This window comes from Aquila chrysaetos, chromosome 4, assembly GCF_900496995.4.
Source record: "Aquila chrysaetos chrysaetos chromosome 4, bAquChr1.4, whole genome shotgun sequence".
NCBI classification, from domain to species: domain Eukaryota; kingdom Metazoa; phylum Chordata; class Aves; order Accipitriformes; family Accipitridae; genus Aquila; species Aquila chrysaetos.
Window position 1 is genome coordinate 5,914,521 of NC_044007.1, and position 18,618 is coordinate 5,933,138.

Consider the following 18,618-nt stretch of genomic DNA (forward strand, 5'->3'; position numbering starts at 1 on the left):
TAGGCAGTAATTTGCAGGACCTCCCTCAGCCACTGGAGAGAGGAAGTTTTCTAACACAAGAAGGTGTGTGGGGATCTGGAGGTATCTGTCAGCTGGTGCAGAGCACTTTAACATTGATCAGTGCGTTGCCAAGAGGTGGTTCAAACATGGAATAAAGGGGCTTGTCTGAACACTGGTAACTTGGAGCAGCCATAGTAGGTGGCTCCATCCATCCAGGAGGATGCTGCATATGATAGGGATAAGGGTGAAGAAAAGGAGGAGGAGGAGTGCTGATTTGGTCCTCTTCAGACTAGGGTTTTGGGTCCACGTGTCTCAATTTTTGTCCTGAGATGGGGTCAGCCATGTGATCAGGGATGCAGAAGTTGTGGGGTCAGTTGGAAAGATGAGATCCTTACTCTGCAGTCTGCCAAGAGAGGAGGTTGGACAATGCTAAAGAAACGCCTGCTGGTGTAGCAGTAGGTGGATATTTTTAATTGTAGCCTACGTTACTTCACTAACCTTTTTCCTTCTGACGTAGGGCAAGAATGGATCGCCTGGATCTGCAGGAGAACCTGGCCCAGCAGGTAACCCAGTAAGTACCACAAAGGGAAACTCATGCAGCAAGCAGTTATGTCAAGGAGAGGTGACTGATGAAGTATATATGGAGTGAATTATGTGTAGCAGCTTACCATCCCTGAAGTTGCCATGTCTGAAGATTGGTGATCTGAAAATCACTGGCTGGCCATGACGTCGGAGGGGGTTTGGCTATGTTCCAGGAATTGAGCTGCTAGCTGGGTCATCATTTTTCCCAGCAAAAGTTAAGTAAGTGTTCACAGACAAAGGAGATGATCGATTACCTGGTATGGAAAAAAGATTGGCATGCCTCATCTTCACCAGTAGATTTAATTTTGCCAAGCAGAGACTGTGCAGCCAGCAGAGAGTTGTCACACGGAAGGAGAGGGCCTCAGGGCATTGGCAGACTGCCATTGAGGAATAGCAGCAGCAGAAAAATCCTCCCCAGGCACTTGGGGAAAGAGTAGGCAGTGGGCAGTAAACCAAGATCACAAAGCAGAATAAAACCCCCCTGGGACCATCCTGTGTGGAAGAACAGCATGGTAATGAAGAGCTGTAAGGAGGACAGTGAGGAGCTGTTTTTTTGTTTTTTTTTTTTTTCTCTGTTCTGGTGCTGAAAATTGTTCAGGATTCAGCAAATCCATGCAAATGTATTTTTGTGTCCAGTAGCATCTATTACAATGCAGGGCTCTTCCCTCTCTTTGTCCACCTAGACGTTACAGCTTGCTGGGCTGTTAGATTCAGATAGAAACAAAGGCATAGCAGGAGAAATCTGAAAAATTGCAGCAGGACTTCACTCCTTTGTGGCCCTTTCAATGCCATAAAGCAACCTCAGCCTCACCACAGACTTGTGCCCTGAGCATGTATTGCTTTGCTGCAGGGATGTCTCCTCCTAAGTGGTCACAGGGAAGCAAGTAACACCTTTCTGCACGGGGAGGTTATAACTCACAAATACAGGTGGGGCAGGGGTGGGGCAGTCTCGCAGCCTTTCTGCAGCCAAGAATAGGTGCTACAGCTTTCTTCTCCTTGACAAAACTTCTTCTTACCTTCCTGGCACTATTGCCATTGCTTCTTACCCCGTGGATCCCCACTGTTGCCTTTTCAACTTTAATTTCTTCTCATCACGCCCACCCCTGTTCCCAACTCCTGTTACTGCTTTTTGGGCTTCTGGCCTTCTTCAACAGGCCACTGTGGCTTTGGGATGCCCTGTGAGTGCCAAATGGGGGTTATTTTTTAATAATCATCATGTTATCACATTACCTAGACAGTCAGCTAGTGACCTGGGGACTCACCAGGCACCTTCCTGCACAAACACAGAACTACAGCAGTATCTGCTCCAGAGGATTTAGAGTCCAAAAATAACATAAGAGATTGAAAAAGGATAAAGTCAGATGGATGAGAAAATGGAAACAATGAGACAGTGTTGGTCAGCAGAACAGACAGTCATCTCATCAGTGTCCTCTGTCATTAAAATGAATCCTCTCACTTTCATAAAGGTTATTATGGGAAGTATTTCCTTGTGCTGTACACGAATCCATTTATTTCCAGCCTTGTCTGGAAATGCACTAATTTCCTTCACAATGTGGTGTGACAAGCCAATATATTATATTTCTATTTTGAAAAAAAAGGAGAAGCGAGAAAGGTTATCGTGGCAATAAGGGGTTTTTTTTCCACCTTCACCATTGCCAACTTGTAATCACAAGGTAAAACCTGCCAGGAGCCTTCTCCTTTTGCATCTGCTGTTTGACAGCGCCCATCCCAATTCACAGTGCTCATGCTAAGCCTGCACGCAGCAATACAGCCCAGCCCCTGAAATCTCCAGGGCTGATTGCATACTGAAAGCCATGTGCTTTGCGCCTGTCAGATCCGTTGGTGCTCACTTTACACAAGATGGGCTTAAAATGAAGACAAGTTTTAGTCTAAGAAGAAAAAAGGATATGTTCTGAATCAGAAGGTAGGGGGAAAAGTTGTGAAAGAAAAGGTTAAAAGAAGAGTAAAAAAAAATCAGAAGTGTATGTGAAATGGCTCTGTATCATGAACTGTCATTTAAGCTGCCCTGATCTGTAAGAAAAATGATAGTTTGGCAGAATATCACAAGAGATAAGTAAAAGGCAGACATTTTTTAAATTGAACCTGGAAATAAAGGCAAAAGAGCAACTCAGTAGCTGCCTGTTGGTTGTATTCTCAGATTTGAGCAGTATGACCACCTGCACTGTTTCCCTGTCGGCGCCCATCACAGCATTTCCACTCTGCAACACCACCTTAAAAACCATGCAGCGCCAGAATAGCCGCTGAACATACCTCCTGTCACTTCCATAATTGTCACTTCCTTTTCGTCTTTTCACAGGGACCCCGCACAGCTTATTAATAATGCAAGTGTGGTGTTTGCACTCTGCTTTTCTAAATGACTTTGTTTTTCCTTTCCTTGTCAATTTTGGGAGTCCTGCTGCTACCGTGAAATTTCCCAGTTCCAATGTATCTGTAAATGCATGCTCTGGAAAAGAGATGTTGGAGAAAGGGCGCTAGTGTCTGTCTCATTTCTGTCCTAAGGGTCCTAAAGGAAATAAAGGAGAAAATGGCAGCCCGGGACTCCCTGGCTTCGTAGGACCCAGAGGACCGCCTGTAAGTATGTCTGGGGATGGATTAGACCCACTAATTACCTGCTTTTAAATGTTGGGCTGATGAAGATAGGACATGGTCATCTTTAATTAGGTAAAAAAACATAACCAGGAGATCTGACAGATCCAGAAGCCATACACTTTTACTTCCAAAGGAAACTGGACTGCAAAAATAGCATTTTTCATATGGACAAACATACATAATCTCATTTACTGAGCTGGTACCTGTCAGTCAGCCCTGATAATGTGTGCATTAATCGGACTGGTTCAATAGTCTTCTTAATATGGGTATGGGGTATTTAAGTTCTCAGGCTATATCTCTGTGTGAACCCCAGAAGGGCTAAATAGGGAAATTTTAAGTGCTGATAATAATATAGGTATTTCTCATATTTGCTGTTCCAAGGAAAATTCCTTTGTTACCAGCAACAGATATACATTGAAATTAAAGCATTCATGTATCTCCCAAAGTGATCTAAAACAATACCTATAAATGTGAAAATATCACGGCCTTGAAATCCAATATCTTTAGCCCTTCCAAGATAAGTAAAATATGTTACATTCCACTAAAAGGATGGAAAAAGTAAATGTGAGTTAAATATTTTTGTTTCTAGCTCTGTTGTGACTTAAAATGAGGCTTGAAAGGTTTTCATGTGAATCTAGCAGAGCTGAATCTTCCACAGGATGATTCTTTTTTCCTTTTTTTTTTTTTTTTATAATTGGAATGGGAGTTTTGTGATGAAAAGAGGAGAAGAAAATATTTCTCTGGAAAATTAATTTAAAGCAGCAAACGTGGTGGCCATTTAAAACTAAAGTGGCCCTAAGGAATAGTCAAGTGAGTCTGATGCTGCCTAATTTGGAGCTGATGCGATTACACATCTGTGATTAGTTATATTACTCATGCATACATGTGTAGATGCTAGCACTGTCAAAGATGTTATATGTGTTTCCAGGTTATGGGAAAAATTCCACCTGCACGCACACATTATAGATATGATCACATGTGTGGATTGTAAATAGACTATAAAGATGAATCCTTCCATTCATGATATGGGAAAGTGGGCAGAATTTTAGCAATAACTAGTTTAATGTCTGTTTTGCTTTATCAGTGTGCTTCAGGACTGCAGTGACGTTTTTTTCATTGAAATGCTAAAATGCAAAATTGTATTGCCTAATTATGACATTATAAATGCACACTATAGAAAAAAATCCTAATAAGGTGCTTGTCCAAATTGAGGTTATTTAATATAGTTCTCAAAAACAGGCAAGCTTTCAGGCTCAAACTTGCTTTATCACTGGCTCTGCATCCATTATCTCAGCTGGTGTAGTACAAGATGGTACCTCTACTTAAAAAATGTACTTCCCTTACATCTTTAGACTGCTACGGGTATAACGTTGACACTATTTAAACTAAACCAGCCCAAGTAAAATGTACGAAGCTTTGTGAAATGTCTGTAAGAAAAAGGAATGAAATGTATCGAAAGCAGGAACACACTTTCAATGAAACATCTGTCTTGCTCTCAGCTGGTTTGTTAGAAATGACTTCGTGTTATTTACATTTACACGGTATGCAGCTTTATTAAAAAATGCTTTCTAAATAGTCGGATGTGTCTTTCCAGGAATGACCTACAGCAGTAGGATAAGGATAAGTCATCCAAACCTGCTGCTGTGTAGCAGAAAACTTGGGCTCTAAACAGAAAACAAGACTCGTGGTTATTAGGTAGGGTCTTCCTTCCTACTCATTGCAGTGTGGTGCTAAATTCACTCTCTGTATCTCTCAGGGAGAACCAGGAGAGAAAGGTCCTCCCGGAAAAGAGGTGAGTTAAATTCCCAGTTGTTTCAAAGTAGGGCTGATGTCTTGGGAAAAAAACATCAAGGATGCTACCTGGGTTGCAACAAATTCATTTTTTTCTTGAGTTGTTGATATTTGAAAGCAAACAGCTCTCAGAAATCTGTGGGACTGACAAGGAAATAAATTTTCCCCAGGTCACAAGAATCATTGCAAAGGCATGCGCTTTATTATGTACTGTTATTATGGATAGTTCTTTAATGCTCAGCCTTATTTTGTTGCAGGGTGCACCAGGGAAACCAGGTGAAATTGGCTCCAAAGGAGAGAGGGTAGGTTGGAGAATATTATTAGTTATTTCATTATGTTGAAATAAAGAGGGCTGTTTTAAGTTAGGGGCTGGGGGAAGGGTCATTCAAGAATGAAGCATGGCCTGTAGAGATCTGCCGTGCTTCCCACCCTCCCAGCCCTCTCTTTAATCATTCTCCGTCAGTAATAATTTGTGGATCATTTGTAATGCACCAGATGTTGTATTCAGTAACTGCCAGCTCAGCTGTTTGTGTTTCGCTATGCTTGGAAATCAGAAGTTTGCCTCTTATTTTGCGGCGGTAATGTCAGTTTTTTCACTTAGGGAGAGCCTGGCATCAAAGGCGAAAAAGGCCCTCAAGGAGAAAAGGGCCCTCCAGGTGATCCTGGGATACCTGGTCACAAAGGCCATCCAGGACTGATGGGTCCCCACGGACCCCCAGGAGACACTGGGCAAGTTGGACCTCCTGGTCCTCCAGGACAGCCGGGATTTCCAGGACCAAGGGTAAGATTGCCAGAGAAGGGCTTTGTACAGTAATTTTACTGCCACGGTGTGTGATCAGAAAAGTACCTAAGATTACAGTAAGGCTGATAGAAACCAGAGCAAGTGTGTGTTTTAAATGGGGAGGCAGCGTTTTTATCTCTTGATACATAAAAAGGTGAGCTATAGCATATCTCAGGGAAGTGTTGTGGGGGTGTTGGATTGAATTTCAAGAGACCTGAGCAATCCAGACGTATAGCCAGGGTGGCCAGTCCCTGACACCTTATACCCCTAAAAGCCTAAATCTGGTCATATGACTGTGGCCATGAGTCTGGAGTCTGAAAAAGCTTCTTTCTATAAGGGTGTTAATGTGTAGCATTTCATACAGAGGTCTTACGCCTTCCTCGGCTGCTGGTTGTTATGAGAGACAAAATGCTGAGCCGTGGAAAGGTCACTGCTCTATTCCTGGAAATCCTGGAGTCAGCTCATCAGAATTCATGAAATCCTATTTTTGTTTAATATTCTCTTTTTTTTTTTTTTTTTCTAACGGGAAACAATCTCGCTACTGAGAGTGCCTGAGGGTAATGTATGTAGAAGAATGAGAAAAACTACCAACACTAGTGAATCTGCTATGCCCATCCTGAGGATGAATTTGAGATTACCTCGGAGGGAAATAAACAGTGAAATAATCTCTGATGTAAAAGCTGGGTAAATTTTAGACAAAGCATTTCTTTGTGTGTCACAACAACACAGAGACTGATGAAATCCAGTGATGATTATGGAGACTTAATGAAACTAACAGGGTTAAAACTTGAAAAGATAATTTGTAAGCCTTCAAAGTATGTTCCACAATCATGTTTACTTACTGGGCTATTCACTAAGAGCGTCACAAATGGTTAGTACTTAATGACAAAATTGTTTCTTTTGTCACCAACAAACACATCTTTTTGTCATGCAAAATTTGTATTGGGAAGAAGGCAGCAGATAGACCAACTCTGTACTTATCAGCAATGTCATTGGTTAAAATTGAAATGTCTCTTAGCTATTTAATAAAATCTACATTTCTTAATGAAGAATAACTTCTGATTCAGAAGAACTCATGAGGTTTTCATAAACATAGAGGACACAGACTGCATCCTTGTATGTTGAAAGGGTAGGTGTGAGGGAAAAGCCACACTTTCATGCAAATAATTCATACACAAAAGAATGCAGTCTTCAGGTTGACCAGAAGTATTTTCAAAACTGGCAGAAATTCAAAGAATAATTTTAGCCAAAAAATGAAAACTGTATTTCAAGTGAAACATCTCACTTTGTGATTTACAAAGGACAGCATTTGATCTTGGTTCAAAATGGTTTATTTTTGAAATATAGCTACATTTTTTCTTTTGAGTTTATGCAAAGACAAGAGTCTAGTTCCCCTAAAACCACTTTTTTTATTTTCATGGAAAGCCACAACCTAAAAAATTCTCCTTCCACCTACCAAAACTGCTTTCATCATTTTTTCACTTGCATCATCCAGAGTTGTTCACATAGCTTTGAGTTTTGACAGCTATTACAGTTGTTCAACAGCAAGGTCGCACAAAAGAGCTGAGAGAGGAGATTCCCCTGGAGGCTGGGTAGGGGACCAAGGCCAGGCAGCCACATCCCCTGTCTCCATTAAACAGTGTGAAATCAGGCAGAACCTTGCACATGTTTGGAAGAATGGGTATCACATGTGTAAACTGGCTTCTGCTCCCTGAGATAAGGCTTGTGGGCAGGCAATGCATCCAGTATGAGTGTTTACAGCAAGTCTAGATCCCCACCTTAACTACCCTGGGGGCACGCATGCTTCTTTCTGCAAGGAAATGTGCAATGCTGAAAAATGAGGTAGGCTTTCCACTATGATCTAGTAGGGCAGAGAATGTCTCCTGGTTTGATTTCTACTACTTCTCCTATGAGTTGTATAGGAGGGAGATTTTCTCAGTGTCCCAACTGCGCCCTCTGACCAGGCTCCCTGCTTACACTGTTAAGCCCATGGCTTGCCAGCAGGTTGGGAATCGTGGATGTTTTGAGTCCCTTTACATTCTTCTTTCAGGCAGTCCCTGCAGCCCTGTGTATGCTGTGAGTGATGAAATGCAACCCGCTAAGCCCGTTGTGGAGAGTTTAATTTGCACGTCCCCTGGCTGTGATTATTATGTCTTGTTATTGCTGTGATTATTACTCTCTAGGGGGAACCCCCATCTCTAGAGACTTTGAGAAGGCTCATCCAAGAGGAGTTAGCCAAGCAGCTAGATGGTATGTAATCATCTTGGGGAAGCTGGAAGATATATCTGAGAATATGAAAGGTACTTTCCATAGCTGTGGTGGGACCTGAACCTCTCCTGCTTATGGAAGGCAATGTTGCAATAAGCCTGCCTGGAGGGACGAATGTGTAAAATGAAATGCACTTAGCAAGCTGTACCGTTCCCCAAGCTTGATGTTCCCAGCAATAACACAAGGGCTTTCTCCCTTCTTCAACCCAAGGCCATTCGTTGCCTGTGGTAAGGACCTCATGGCTTTTTGCTACCAGCACAGCTCTGCTGCAGACTCATTCCTGCAGATGCCTGAGCTGACATGGTAGGACAAGAGAAGATACAAATTGCAGCAGATTACTTTGGGGCTCTAGAAGAGAAAGTAATCAGAGTAGGACATACATTTGCTTTTGAGGTCCCAGCTGGAGAAGAAATGTTCCTGATTTCTGGCTGTGACATTTGATACTCATCAGTATAAGAGGGAGTGGAGTGTCTGTGGGCTGCTGCTTCTCTCAAAGTACGTGAACTGCAGACCACTACTGACCCCATCTACAGTGAAATGCCGAGCTGTAGTGCTTCTTCTCACACAGCTCTTGGAGCAGCTGACACAGAGCTGCAGTTATTTTCTTCCATGCTAAAGATCATGGTTCAGTGGGGTGATTTATTTGAAGGATTTTTTTTTACACACTCTCAGACTTCAAATTCCATGTCAATCTAAAAGCATTCAAGATTTTGGATCAATGAAAAGAAGATAGAAAACCCTTCTCCTTCTATTCTGTAGGATGTTTTTGTGATGCTGAGTATGTCTTAAGAGCTCTCTAGGCTGTTCAGGGTCTTAATATGGAAGTGGCAAGCAATGTGCCTGCTTGGAAATTGGAAAATATGCTGACGCAGGGAGCTGCCTTAGTTAGTTTCTGACTTCACAGCCAGAGATGGGTACATTAGCTTTAACTTCACATGTGTAACAGCCCAGAACAAGAAAAGTAAGCTTTCTTCCTACAGAGCAGCCATGTAGCTTCTCGCTCTGTGTAGCAGAAGCAGTGGAAGTAGGCTCTCCTTTTCAGAGCAGCAATGATTCCAGTTTGACAGAAATCCACCAGCTGCACAGCTAAAGGAAAGGACATTTCAGATCCTTGGTGGACAAGGAACAGAGGATGAGAGAAGTGTTTAGGATTAAGTATGAAATTTAGGAGAAGTTTAAAGCTACTGAGAGATGAGGTTTAAATAATTTAGAGAGGGTCAGGAAGGCACCATCATCGTTTATGGGGAAGGATTGTGTGGGGACAACAAATGGGTGGCCCTGAAAAATTGATCTGACAATACTTGGACTTTACTGGGCCACTGGTTCTGGGTCCTCCATCTCTTAGAGCACTGACCTTCTAGTCTGACAAACCCATTTCCCTCTCTTCACAGTAAAGTTAGCCTATCTCCTGGCTCAGATACAGCCTGCACATGTAAAAGCGTCCCATGGCAGACCAGGACCTCCTGGTCCCCCTGGGAAGGAAGGACTCCCAGGAAGAACTGGCCCTCCGGGAGAGCCTGGCCGGCCCGGACAGACTGGCTCTGAAGGGCCACCTGGACCGATTGGTCCCAAAGGTGAGTGGAACTTGGTGTGTTTGGGCAGTCTGATAAAGGGATGTGTCCACCACACTTTGGTGTCCACCTCTGCTGTTAGTAGCATCTAAGTGGTCCTCAAAATGCATGTGTTAGAAGCAGTGTCAGTCTGTTGAACCAGAGGTTGTAAATGCGACCAGCAATTGCTGGTGTGTTCCATCTCTGGCCAGAATCGGATGAGGGCAAGTCTTTATTCCCACTTAACGTCCCATCTCAGAGGACTGGCCAGAATTAGGAACTATTTTTAGCAAATATATTGGCTTCAGTGTGGATTCTTTAGTTCCATAGATAATGTTCATCAGTTCATTATTTTTCTTTTCCTCTTTACAGGAGAAAGAGGAGCAAAGGGTGAGAAAGGAGACACTGGCGTTGGCCAACGAGGGGAAGTAGGTCCTCCAGGAATTCCAGGTGTGTTTATTCAGAACACCCCCCAAAACACATCACTCAGAACTGCTGCAAGGACACAGGTCTCTGCCATGTTAGACGATCAGGATAACATAAATATGGCATACACAATTTCTGTAGAAAGTGGCCCAAAGGGAAGAAATACATCACTAGCATCATATCTGGCCACCTTTGTTTCTTCAGCCTGGTTGACAGGTATAATGATCCATCTCAGTAACAGCTAGGTTAGCTGACCTTTGGGACAAATCCAAAGTGAAGCTTTAATTACTAGGTACACTGTGAAGTGTCCTATCTGCATTTGCCAGAATCTTGTTGTGACCAAGCTGAACCCAGAGGTCCAGGCAGCTTCAGATATTATAAAGGTCATACCCAACACCTATGCCTCAGGCATACAGCTCATGCTTTACCTTTGCTGACAAAGAAGCAGAAAATATATTTTGTTTCTAATTTGAAATTAGGAGCCATTGACCAATTTTGCCTTCACCCTGCTTTATTCAGGGGAGGAAACTATGGGAAGCCTTCATAACTCCATGGTCTGCATTTGGCATACTGGCCCTGCATTGCCTTAAAATAACAATGGACCCACTATGCTTTGTACCAATGAGTTATCTCCCAAAGATGGCTCTTGCCTCAAGCTTTCCCATCCTCACCTCCTCTCTATGAGGACTATATGTCATTAGCTGGGTCATGCGGCTGCACAACTTCAACGTGGTGATAGAGGAAGAGCAGCCATAGCAGAATTGTGCAGCCCAAGAGTGCCATAGGGGGTGAAAATCTTTCTTTCAGAGAAGACACACTTGTCACATCCTTGTAGATACATACAAGCCAGACCCAAGTCTGTGGAAGCCCATGCCTGCATCCCAGTTTGGCAGCAAAACCATCTCCTGTGATATTATGCTGCTGAGTACTGCACCCTGGGGGTGTCACTCACCAAGGACATTCTGTTTTTATTTTAGGCCTCCCAGGGGAGCCTGGCTATGCCAAAGATGGGATGCCAGGACCACCCGGCCCTCAGGGAGAAGCTGGTGTACCTGGTCTCACGGGTCCACAGGGACCTCCAGGAGCCAACGGACAGTGTGACCCCACTCAGTGCGCTTACTATGCAAGCTTGGCTGCCAGACCCGCCAACGTCAAAGGGCCCTAGCATGCAGGGAGTATCCCCAGACTTGTTTTTAAAACTTGAATTCATCACGCCTGCCAAGAGCTCTCAGATGTCTTCAGTTGTGTTTCTTTCGTGGGAGGCCTTCTAAAGCCAACAAATGCTGCCGGTCGGTCAGATTATTTTTATGAATTATAATAATTATTATTATTATTATTATTATCTTTGATGTGATATGTGAACTTGGTTTTGTTTTCTCTAACATCAGGGCATATTACAACATTAAAAATAAGTGGTTTTTTCCTCTTTTGAAGAGCATACAGTATCGATGCATTGTGTAGCTGTTTATGCAAAACCATTCCAATGCCAAAATTTTTGTCTGTTATCTGGTTAATTCTTTCCAAAGCTTTACCCGTCACCCTTGAAACTGAAATAAAATCCTGCACTGTGCAGTCCCAGGCATTAACGGTGAGACACAGGCTAATCGCAGGATTGTTGGTGCTATCTGCCATCCACATGGAGGGGAGGAAGGCAAAGCCATGCCAAAGCTGGGGAACAGGTCTCCAGTACATTCAGCTCACAATGAACAGACAAGTTATGAACAGCCAATGTGTGTTTTCCAGAAATACCCGATTAAATTTAGTGTTCTTCTGCCCATAAGTGAATCTGTATCCTATAGGAGCTACTTTTTATGGGACCATGTGGGATGTCACAGTAAGGCCTGACGAGACTACAGGGATGACCTAAACCTTCTCACTGCTCCCTGTGCAAGAACTTCAGTACTTGGAGGGTTTGGTCCTACCAGCTGGAGCTTAATTTCCTTCTGTCAGGGAGATGCCTCTGCAAAAAGCCACAATGCTGTCCTCCATTGGCTCAGGGATGCCAAATCCCTTTTTCGTTGATAGCGCACACACAGCTCCCTACCACTGCTTCACCCAAAAATCAGCCAGAGCAGCAGACAAGATCACCTGGCATTAAAAATCTCAGGAAGCCAAATGTGACCCAACTTCACCGTTTTGGATGATTCGCTATGATTATAAGTTGACAGCGTCATGTTTTAGAGTGGAGGTGAGAAGTTGCGGGCTGGTCTAGGAGAAGGTTGGTCTCTGCTGAAAGGGTCAGAGCAAAGAGGTCTTCAGAAACCCAGAGGAAATTTTGTTTGAGGGTGAAAACAAAAAGTCAGACACTGTCCCTTTTCCCTTATTGACTAATTGCCAAAATGAACTTGAGAATGCAAAGAGAAAGTAAAGAGGAGATGGAGTCTGAAAAGACCTTCACAGTAGGCCATTTGTGAGTTTAACTCTCTGACCAAGACAATACCACCCACAAAAGTGTGGATCTGAGAGGTGATCAGGCCTCGGACATACACGCCAGCCAGCAAAGCAGCTGTGTTTTCAAAACTCTTCTGCACAAAGCAGTTTGTATTGAGAGATGGGAGTAATGAACCTGACACAGGCACTAAGTGTTGAATGTGTTTGGAAATCTCATCAGGTCTTTTGTAGATGTAAAATAGGCACCCAGCCCTGCTGGCACGTTCACCGTATGGCATGGTGCTTCCAAGCTGGCTAAGCCGAGCATAAGCCACAGCTGTCTATAACCACCCCAGAATCAGACCCCACTGCTAAAGCCCAGAGATAACCATTTGCCAGCCTTGGAGTCTTTTTCTCACCCAGTAGCAGATAAAATTTGCCTCTTCTTTACTGAAAAATGAAATTAAATAACATGTTCAAATGCCAGGGTTAAACAAAGTCTTTACTGTGTAGCTCTCAGTGGTGCTATTTTTGCTTTTTCTTATGCAAATAAACTCTTTGATTTGATTTTACTGTGTTTCTTGCTATGGAAAGACCAATCAAAGTGAAAATATCATGAAGGGAAAAGCTTACACTTTTAAGTAACTCTCAATGGTATATCTGTTACTGTACTGCATCTTAGGTCAGCTTGCGATATTTCAGTATTAAGCAAGAATGTTGATCACACTGTATTTAACAGCACCATTTTTCCTAGTCCGGACTGAGTCAGATTTCATCCCTCCAGTGGTGAAGCAGAACAGGTTTTCTACACAAGAGGGAGATACCTCCCAACATGGCACGAGATATCATTTTGAATAAATGTGATTGCAATGAGTAGGTTTTATGGAGGTCAAACATGATAACTGGGCCATGTTAATATGACATTTAATTCCTGTCATGACGCTGACTTCTCAGCCTCTGTAGATTGTCTCTTATGTGTGTCTGCATGTGCCACGCATGGCATAGACTTTAATACACTCCAGTGCACTATGCAAAGGGTAGATACATAATGATGTTCTGTTAAACAAATTTCAGGGTCTTTCAACCCTGTGAGATCATAGAATAGTTTGGGTTGGAAGGGACCTTTAGAGCTCATATATTCCAACCCCCAATGGGTGAGATGGTGCCGTAGTATCTAGTTGAAGGAGATCTAGGGGTTTTTTTGCATAACCCTTTCATTTGAATGTCTGTTGGAGCCATTGCCAAGAGTCTGTGTTGGGAACATGAGAGACACTCCTGTATCTTTAATTGCAATTAAAATCTGCATGGGTTAGGCACAGACTACGGCTCTGCAGCTTCTCCACCTGGAGAAGGGGATGCAGCCTAATTCCCTTTGCTCCAGCATATTCCCTAGCATATGGTTGTCTGTTCAGTCTGTTCCTTGAGACACCCCAGACTGTCTCTGTGCCCTGAATTCAGTGGGTGCCATTTCCCTGCTTTTTCTTAAATCTCGTTTTCTCTCCAGCCAGTTAAATGGCATTTACCAAGCATCATCCGTTGGTAGTGAGAGGAGTACGAGACACACGCTGCAGACCCAGATCAAGACCTGTGCTTATAGCCACCCAGTTTCTATGGGTATAGTCATCAAAGGGAGGTTTCTATAGCTGCCACCTCTTACAGAAGCAAGCCCTATGTGAATGTGCTTAAAAAGTCACCTGCAGTAAAAAGTAAGAGAGGAGGGTGTATTTGCAGGATTTCTGCCCTGCAAGCTCATACACCAAAAGCTGCAACAGTTTTTGCCTCAGTCTGTTCATGGGTATTTGCCGTCTTTGGAAACGTGGCCTGAGATTACTTTCCAAATTAGATCTGCCATCTGGGCAGACAGTAAACCTACAGGTCCAGCCCTGGGCATGGTCAGAAGCTGCCCTCCAGAAAATGCAGATGCCTCTGTGCCCGAGCAGGTGACTGTATGTGCTAGAAGGTGACAAGCAGACGTGTGTTGTCTGTCCAGCATCTTGCAAGGTGACCGTGCAGGCGGGAGGTGGCAGATAGGACAGGGACAGTGCTGATGGCCTCTCCTCTAACTGCTCTTGAATAAGGGAGAGCTGTGGCTTTTGCATCTCAAGTGTTCCTGTCTCTGCAACAGAGTGGTTGGTACATCACCCTGAAGTCTGTTCACTGAGTCTGAGGTTTAAACCCAGGAGTACCCTGATATTTTTGTTGGATTTTTTTTTTTTTTTTTGGCTGGTCCTGTTGTAAGAGAGGATATACTGTTAAAATTGCAATAGAAAGCCACACTATGTATTATTTGCATATTAAAAAGGTGCTAATGACACAGGGGGGTTATGGCATCACTGTGGGGTTTTTTTTTGTTTTGTTTTTAAGTGTATAAATTATTGCAATTATAGCAAACAGACCATTATTCCATTAAAATTTTTGCCTGTCAAATAAATAAATTAAAAAACAAAACAAAACAACAGCATCATTTGGGGAAAATATTTTTGTGTGTTGAATTATTTAACAATTTATACTTGTTTTCTAAACAGTTTTGAATTAGCTGCTGCTTGGAAGCTGTAGCAGGAATCAATTATTTTCCTTTTTTGCCACTTGTGAGTGGCTCTTCTCAGCACAGCCTTATGATGCTGTTTTTCTGAGCTGTCCTTTTCCCACCTCTTGTTGTTAATATGGGATAATTAAACTGTGTAAGGCTGAACTCTGTTCTACATGTGTATTTGGAAATGTGTAATCAAAGCAAGACTACTCTGTTCAGAACTAAAATAAATTTGTGGTTTTTTCCAGAGAGACAATAAAAATGTTGTAGCAGCTAAGCCTAAGCTCTGTGCTCTGACCACAAAACTGGCTGGGAGATGATCACAGCTTTTACATTCTGTGCAATTTAAAAAAAAAAAAAAACAAAACAAAACTAAATTACATATAAAAAAAAAGAAAAAAAGAAAATAGAGTTTACTCATGGCTCAGTCTTTTAATGTGGTGTGGTGGGTTGACCCTGGGTGGACGCCAGGTGCCCACCAAAGCCGCTTTATTGCTGCCCTCCTCAGCTGGACAGGGGAGAGAAAATATAACGAAAGGCTCGTGGTTTGAGATAAGGACAGGGAGAGATCGCTCAACCAAGTACCATCACGGGCAAGACAGACTCGTCTTGGGGAAAATTAACTTAATTTATTGCCAGTCAAACCAGAGTAGGGTAATGAGAAATAAAACCAAATCTTAAAACACATTCCCCCCACCCCTCCCTTCTTCCCGGGCACAGCTTCACTCCCAAATTCTCTGCCTCCTCCCCACTAGCAGTGAAGGGGACGGGGAATGGGGGTTGAGGTCAGTTCATCACACGTTGTCTCTGCCGCTCCTTCCTCCCCAGGAGGAGGACTCCTCACTCTTCCCCTGCTCCAGCGTGGGATCCCTCCCATGGGAGACAGTCCTCCATGAACTTCTCCAACATGAGCCCTTTCCACAAGCTACAATTCTTCACGAACTGCTCCAGCGTGGGTCCCCCACGGGGTCACAAGTCCTGCCAGAAAACCTGCTCCAGCGTGGGCTCCTCTCTCCACGGGGCCACCGGTCCTGCCAGGAGCCTGCTCCAGCACGGGCTTCCCACGGGGTCACAGCCTCCTTCGGGCATCCCCCTGCTCCGGCGTGGGGTCCTCTCTCCCCGGGCTGCAGGTGGAGATCTGCTCCCCCGTGGACCTCCCTGGGCTGCAGGGGGACAGCCTGCCTCACCAGGGTCTTCCCCACGGGCTGCAGGGGAATCTCTGCTCCGGCGCCTGGAGCACCTCCTCCCCCTCCCCTTGCTACCACGCAAATCCAATACATGTGGAAACTGGCCAAGCTCTGCCCTGCTATAGATTGCATTTTGGCAGCTTCTGGAGCAGGACTTGATGCCTAGGCATGGCTGGGTATCACCATCTGACAATGTCTTGGGTGCCAGAGACACCAACAGGGGACTGGCAGATACGATATAGGACCTAGGGGAGTCTTTCCAGATCTGCAGAGGGTGACCCTAGGGGAGATTAAGTATCATGTTGTATTGGGTTTGTATGGCAAGGTTTTGGTAGCTGGGGGGGCTACAGGGGTGGCTTCTGTGAGAAGCTGCTAAAAGCTTCCCCCGTGTCCAACAGAGCCAATGCCAGCCGGCTCCAAGACGGACCCGCCACTGGCCAAGGCCGAGCCCATCAGCGACGGTGGTAGTGCCTCTGGGAGAACAGGTTTAAGAAGGGGGAAGAAAAACTGCTGTGGAACAGCAGCTGGAGAGAGGAGTGAGAACATGTGAGAGAAACAGCCCTGCAGACCCCCAGGTCAGTGCAGAAGGAGGGGAGGAGGTGCTCCAGGCGCCGGAGCAGAGATTCCCCTGCAGCCCGTGGGGAAGACCCTGGTGAGGCAGGCTGTCCCCCTGCAGGCCAGGGTGGTCCACGGGGGAGCAGATCTCCACCTGCAGCCCGGGGAGGACCCCACGCCGGAGCAGGGGGATGCCCGAAGGAGGCTGTGACCCCGTGGGAAGCCTGTGCTGGAGCAGGCTCCTGGCAGGACCTGTGGCCCCATGGAGAGAGGAGCCCACGCTGGAGCAGGTTTTCTGGCAGGACTTGTGACCCCGCGGGGGACCCACGCTGGAGCAGTGTGCTCCTGAAGGACTGCACACCATGGAATGGACCCACGCTGGAGCAGTTCGTGGAGAGCTGCAGCCCATGGAAAGGACCCAGGTTGGAGAAGTTTGTGGAGGACTGTCTCCCATGGGACGTACCCCACGCTGGAGCAGGGGAAGAATATGAGGAGGAAGGAGCAGCAGAAATGTGTGATGAACTGATCGCAACCCCCCATTCCCCATCCCCCGAGCTGCTGATGGGGAGGAGGTAGAGAACCTGGAAGTGAAGCTCTGCCTGGGAAGAAGGGAGGGGTGGAGGGAAGGTGTTTTAAGATTTTGGTTTATTTCTCATTACCCTACTCTGGTTTGATTGGCTATAAATTAATTTTCCCCAAGTTGAGTCTGTCTTGCCTATGACTATAATTGGCGAGTGATCTCTCCCTGTCCTTATCTTGACCTACAAGCCTTTTGTTATATTTTCTCTCCCCTGTCCAGTTGAGGAAAGGGAGTTATAGAATGGCTTTGGTGGGCACCTAGCATCCAGCCAGGGTCAACCCACCACACATGTCCAATGATGTAAGATGCGTCTGTCCAGGTACCTGAATCCCATGCTCAGTCTCTCACAGTGAGATTCAGAGTCAAGCAATGACACCTGCACTTTTGTGGCTCCAATGTGAGCTGTGGAGCTTGGAGAGCGATTCAGCTCATCCTGAAGTAGTCAGCTGAAGCACTCTGGACATAAACTAGGTCTTAATGGAAAAAAAGGTCTTCTGGTAGCTGCCTTTTATCTTCCACCATTACTGACTCACGTTCCCACTGAGTTGGTGTGGGGATGTATGTGTTACAGATGATGAGATGTTGGGTGCTATGTGACTAGCAGCCTTGCAGCTCAGAGGGAGAGGGACAAGGTTATGGCATGAACCTGTACTGTCCTTGTGCCAGGGAATAACAGGAAAATTTTCTTAAAATGACTGCACTAACTCAACAGTAACAACATAGACTGAAAAAAAAATCCACTACCACCTCTTTCAGCTTCTGTAAGCTGGAGTCCAGTGCTGCTGAGGGTTAAGGTTGCTGCTCCATGGCATGGGAAGGAAGAGCAGCACAGGGATAGAGCCAGTCTGGGGGCGAAGGCAGGCTCCTGCCCCGGTCTACAGCCCTGTACAGGGGTGAGCAACCAGCAGAGACCATGAGGAGTCCTCCTTGCTGCTGTCTCTGCAGAGCCAGTGCTGCTGGTGGAAGAGGCTCTGCATCAGCCACCCAATTGCCTCCTATGTCCCGATTTTGGCACCTGACATCCCTAGGGTAATAAGGGTCTGTTGGAGTCCGGACTTTTCTTTCAATACCTTTGTAAATGGTGAAGTTGAATTAAGAAAAGAAAGCCTGCTTAGCTTCATCGATTTGGTTTAAACCTGGAAATCACAAACATAGATTTTTGTCTTCTGACTTGTGAAATGGGAACAACTGATTAGAAAAGCACGAAGGCATGATGAACAGGAGTCTGGTTTTCAGAGTTGCTTTACAAAGCCGATTTTCGCTGTAAGGGCTAACTTCTGAATAACTTGTGTAGCTTGACTCGAGAATATTGATGATGGCAATATTCTTGTTGGAGTTTGTCTGAACTGAGAATGAGAATATCCTGCTGGGTCTGTAGGGGGATCATG

At 44.8% G+C, this 18,618-nt stretch overlaps 1 protein-coding gene across 1 annotated transcript in view; it reads left to right on the plus strand.

The window, feature by feature from the left end:
- Positions 1-15,291, plus strand: part of COL22A1 (collagen type XXII alpha 1 chain) — a 239,637-nt gene extending 224,346 nt beyond the window's left edge. Inside the window, exons 57-65 of the mRNA XM_030012461.2 lie at positions 518-571; positions 3,103-3,174; positions 4,949-4,984; positions 5,241-5,285; positions 5,585-5,764; positions 7,948-8,014; positions 9,424-9,606; positions 9,955-10,032; positions 10,986-15,291. Coding sequence (XP_029868321.1) covers positions 518-571; positions 3,103-3,174; positions 4,949-4,984; positions 5,241-5,285; positions 5,585-5,764; positions 7,948-8,014; positions 9,424-9,606; positions 9,955-10,032; positions 10,986-11,173 — 903 coding nt within the window. The 3' untranslated portion in view covers positions 11,174-15,291. The remainder of the gene's footprint in view (positions 1-517; positions 572-3,102; positions 3,175-4,948; positions 4,985-5,240; positions 5,286-5,584; positions 5,765-7,947; positions 8,015-9,423; positions 9,607-9,954; positions 10,033-10,985) is intronic.
- Positions 15,292-18,618: the final 3,327 nt, after the last annotated feature.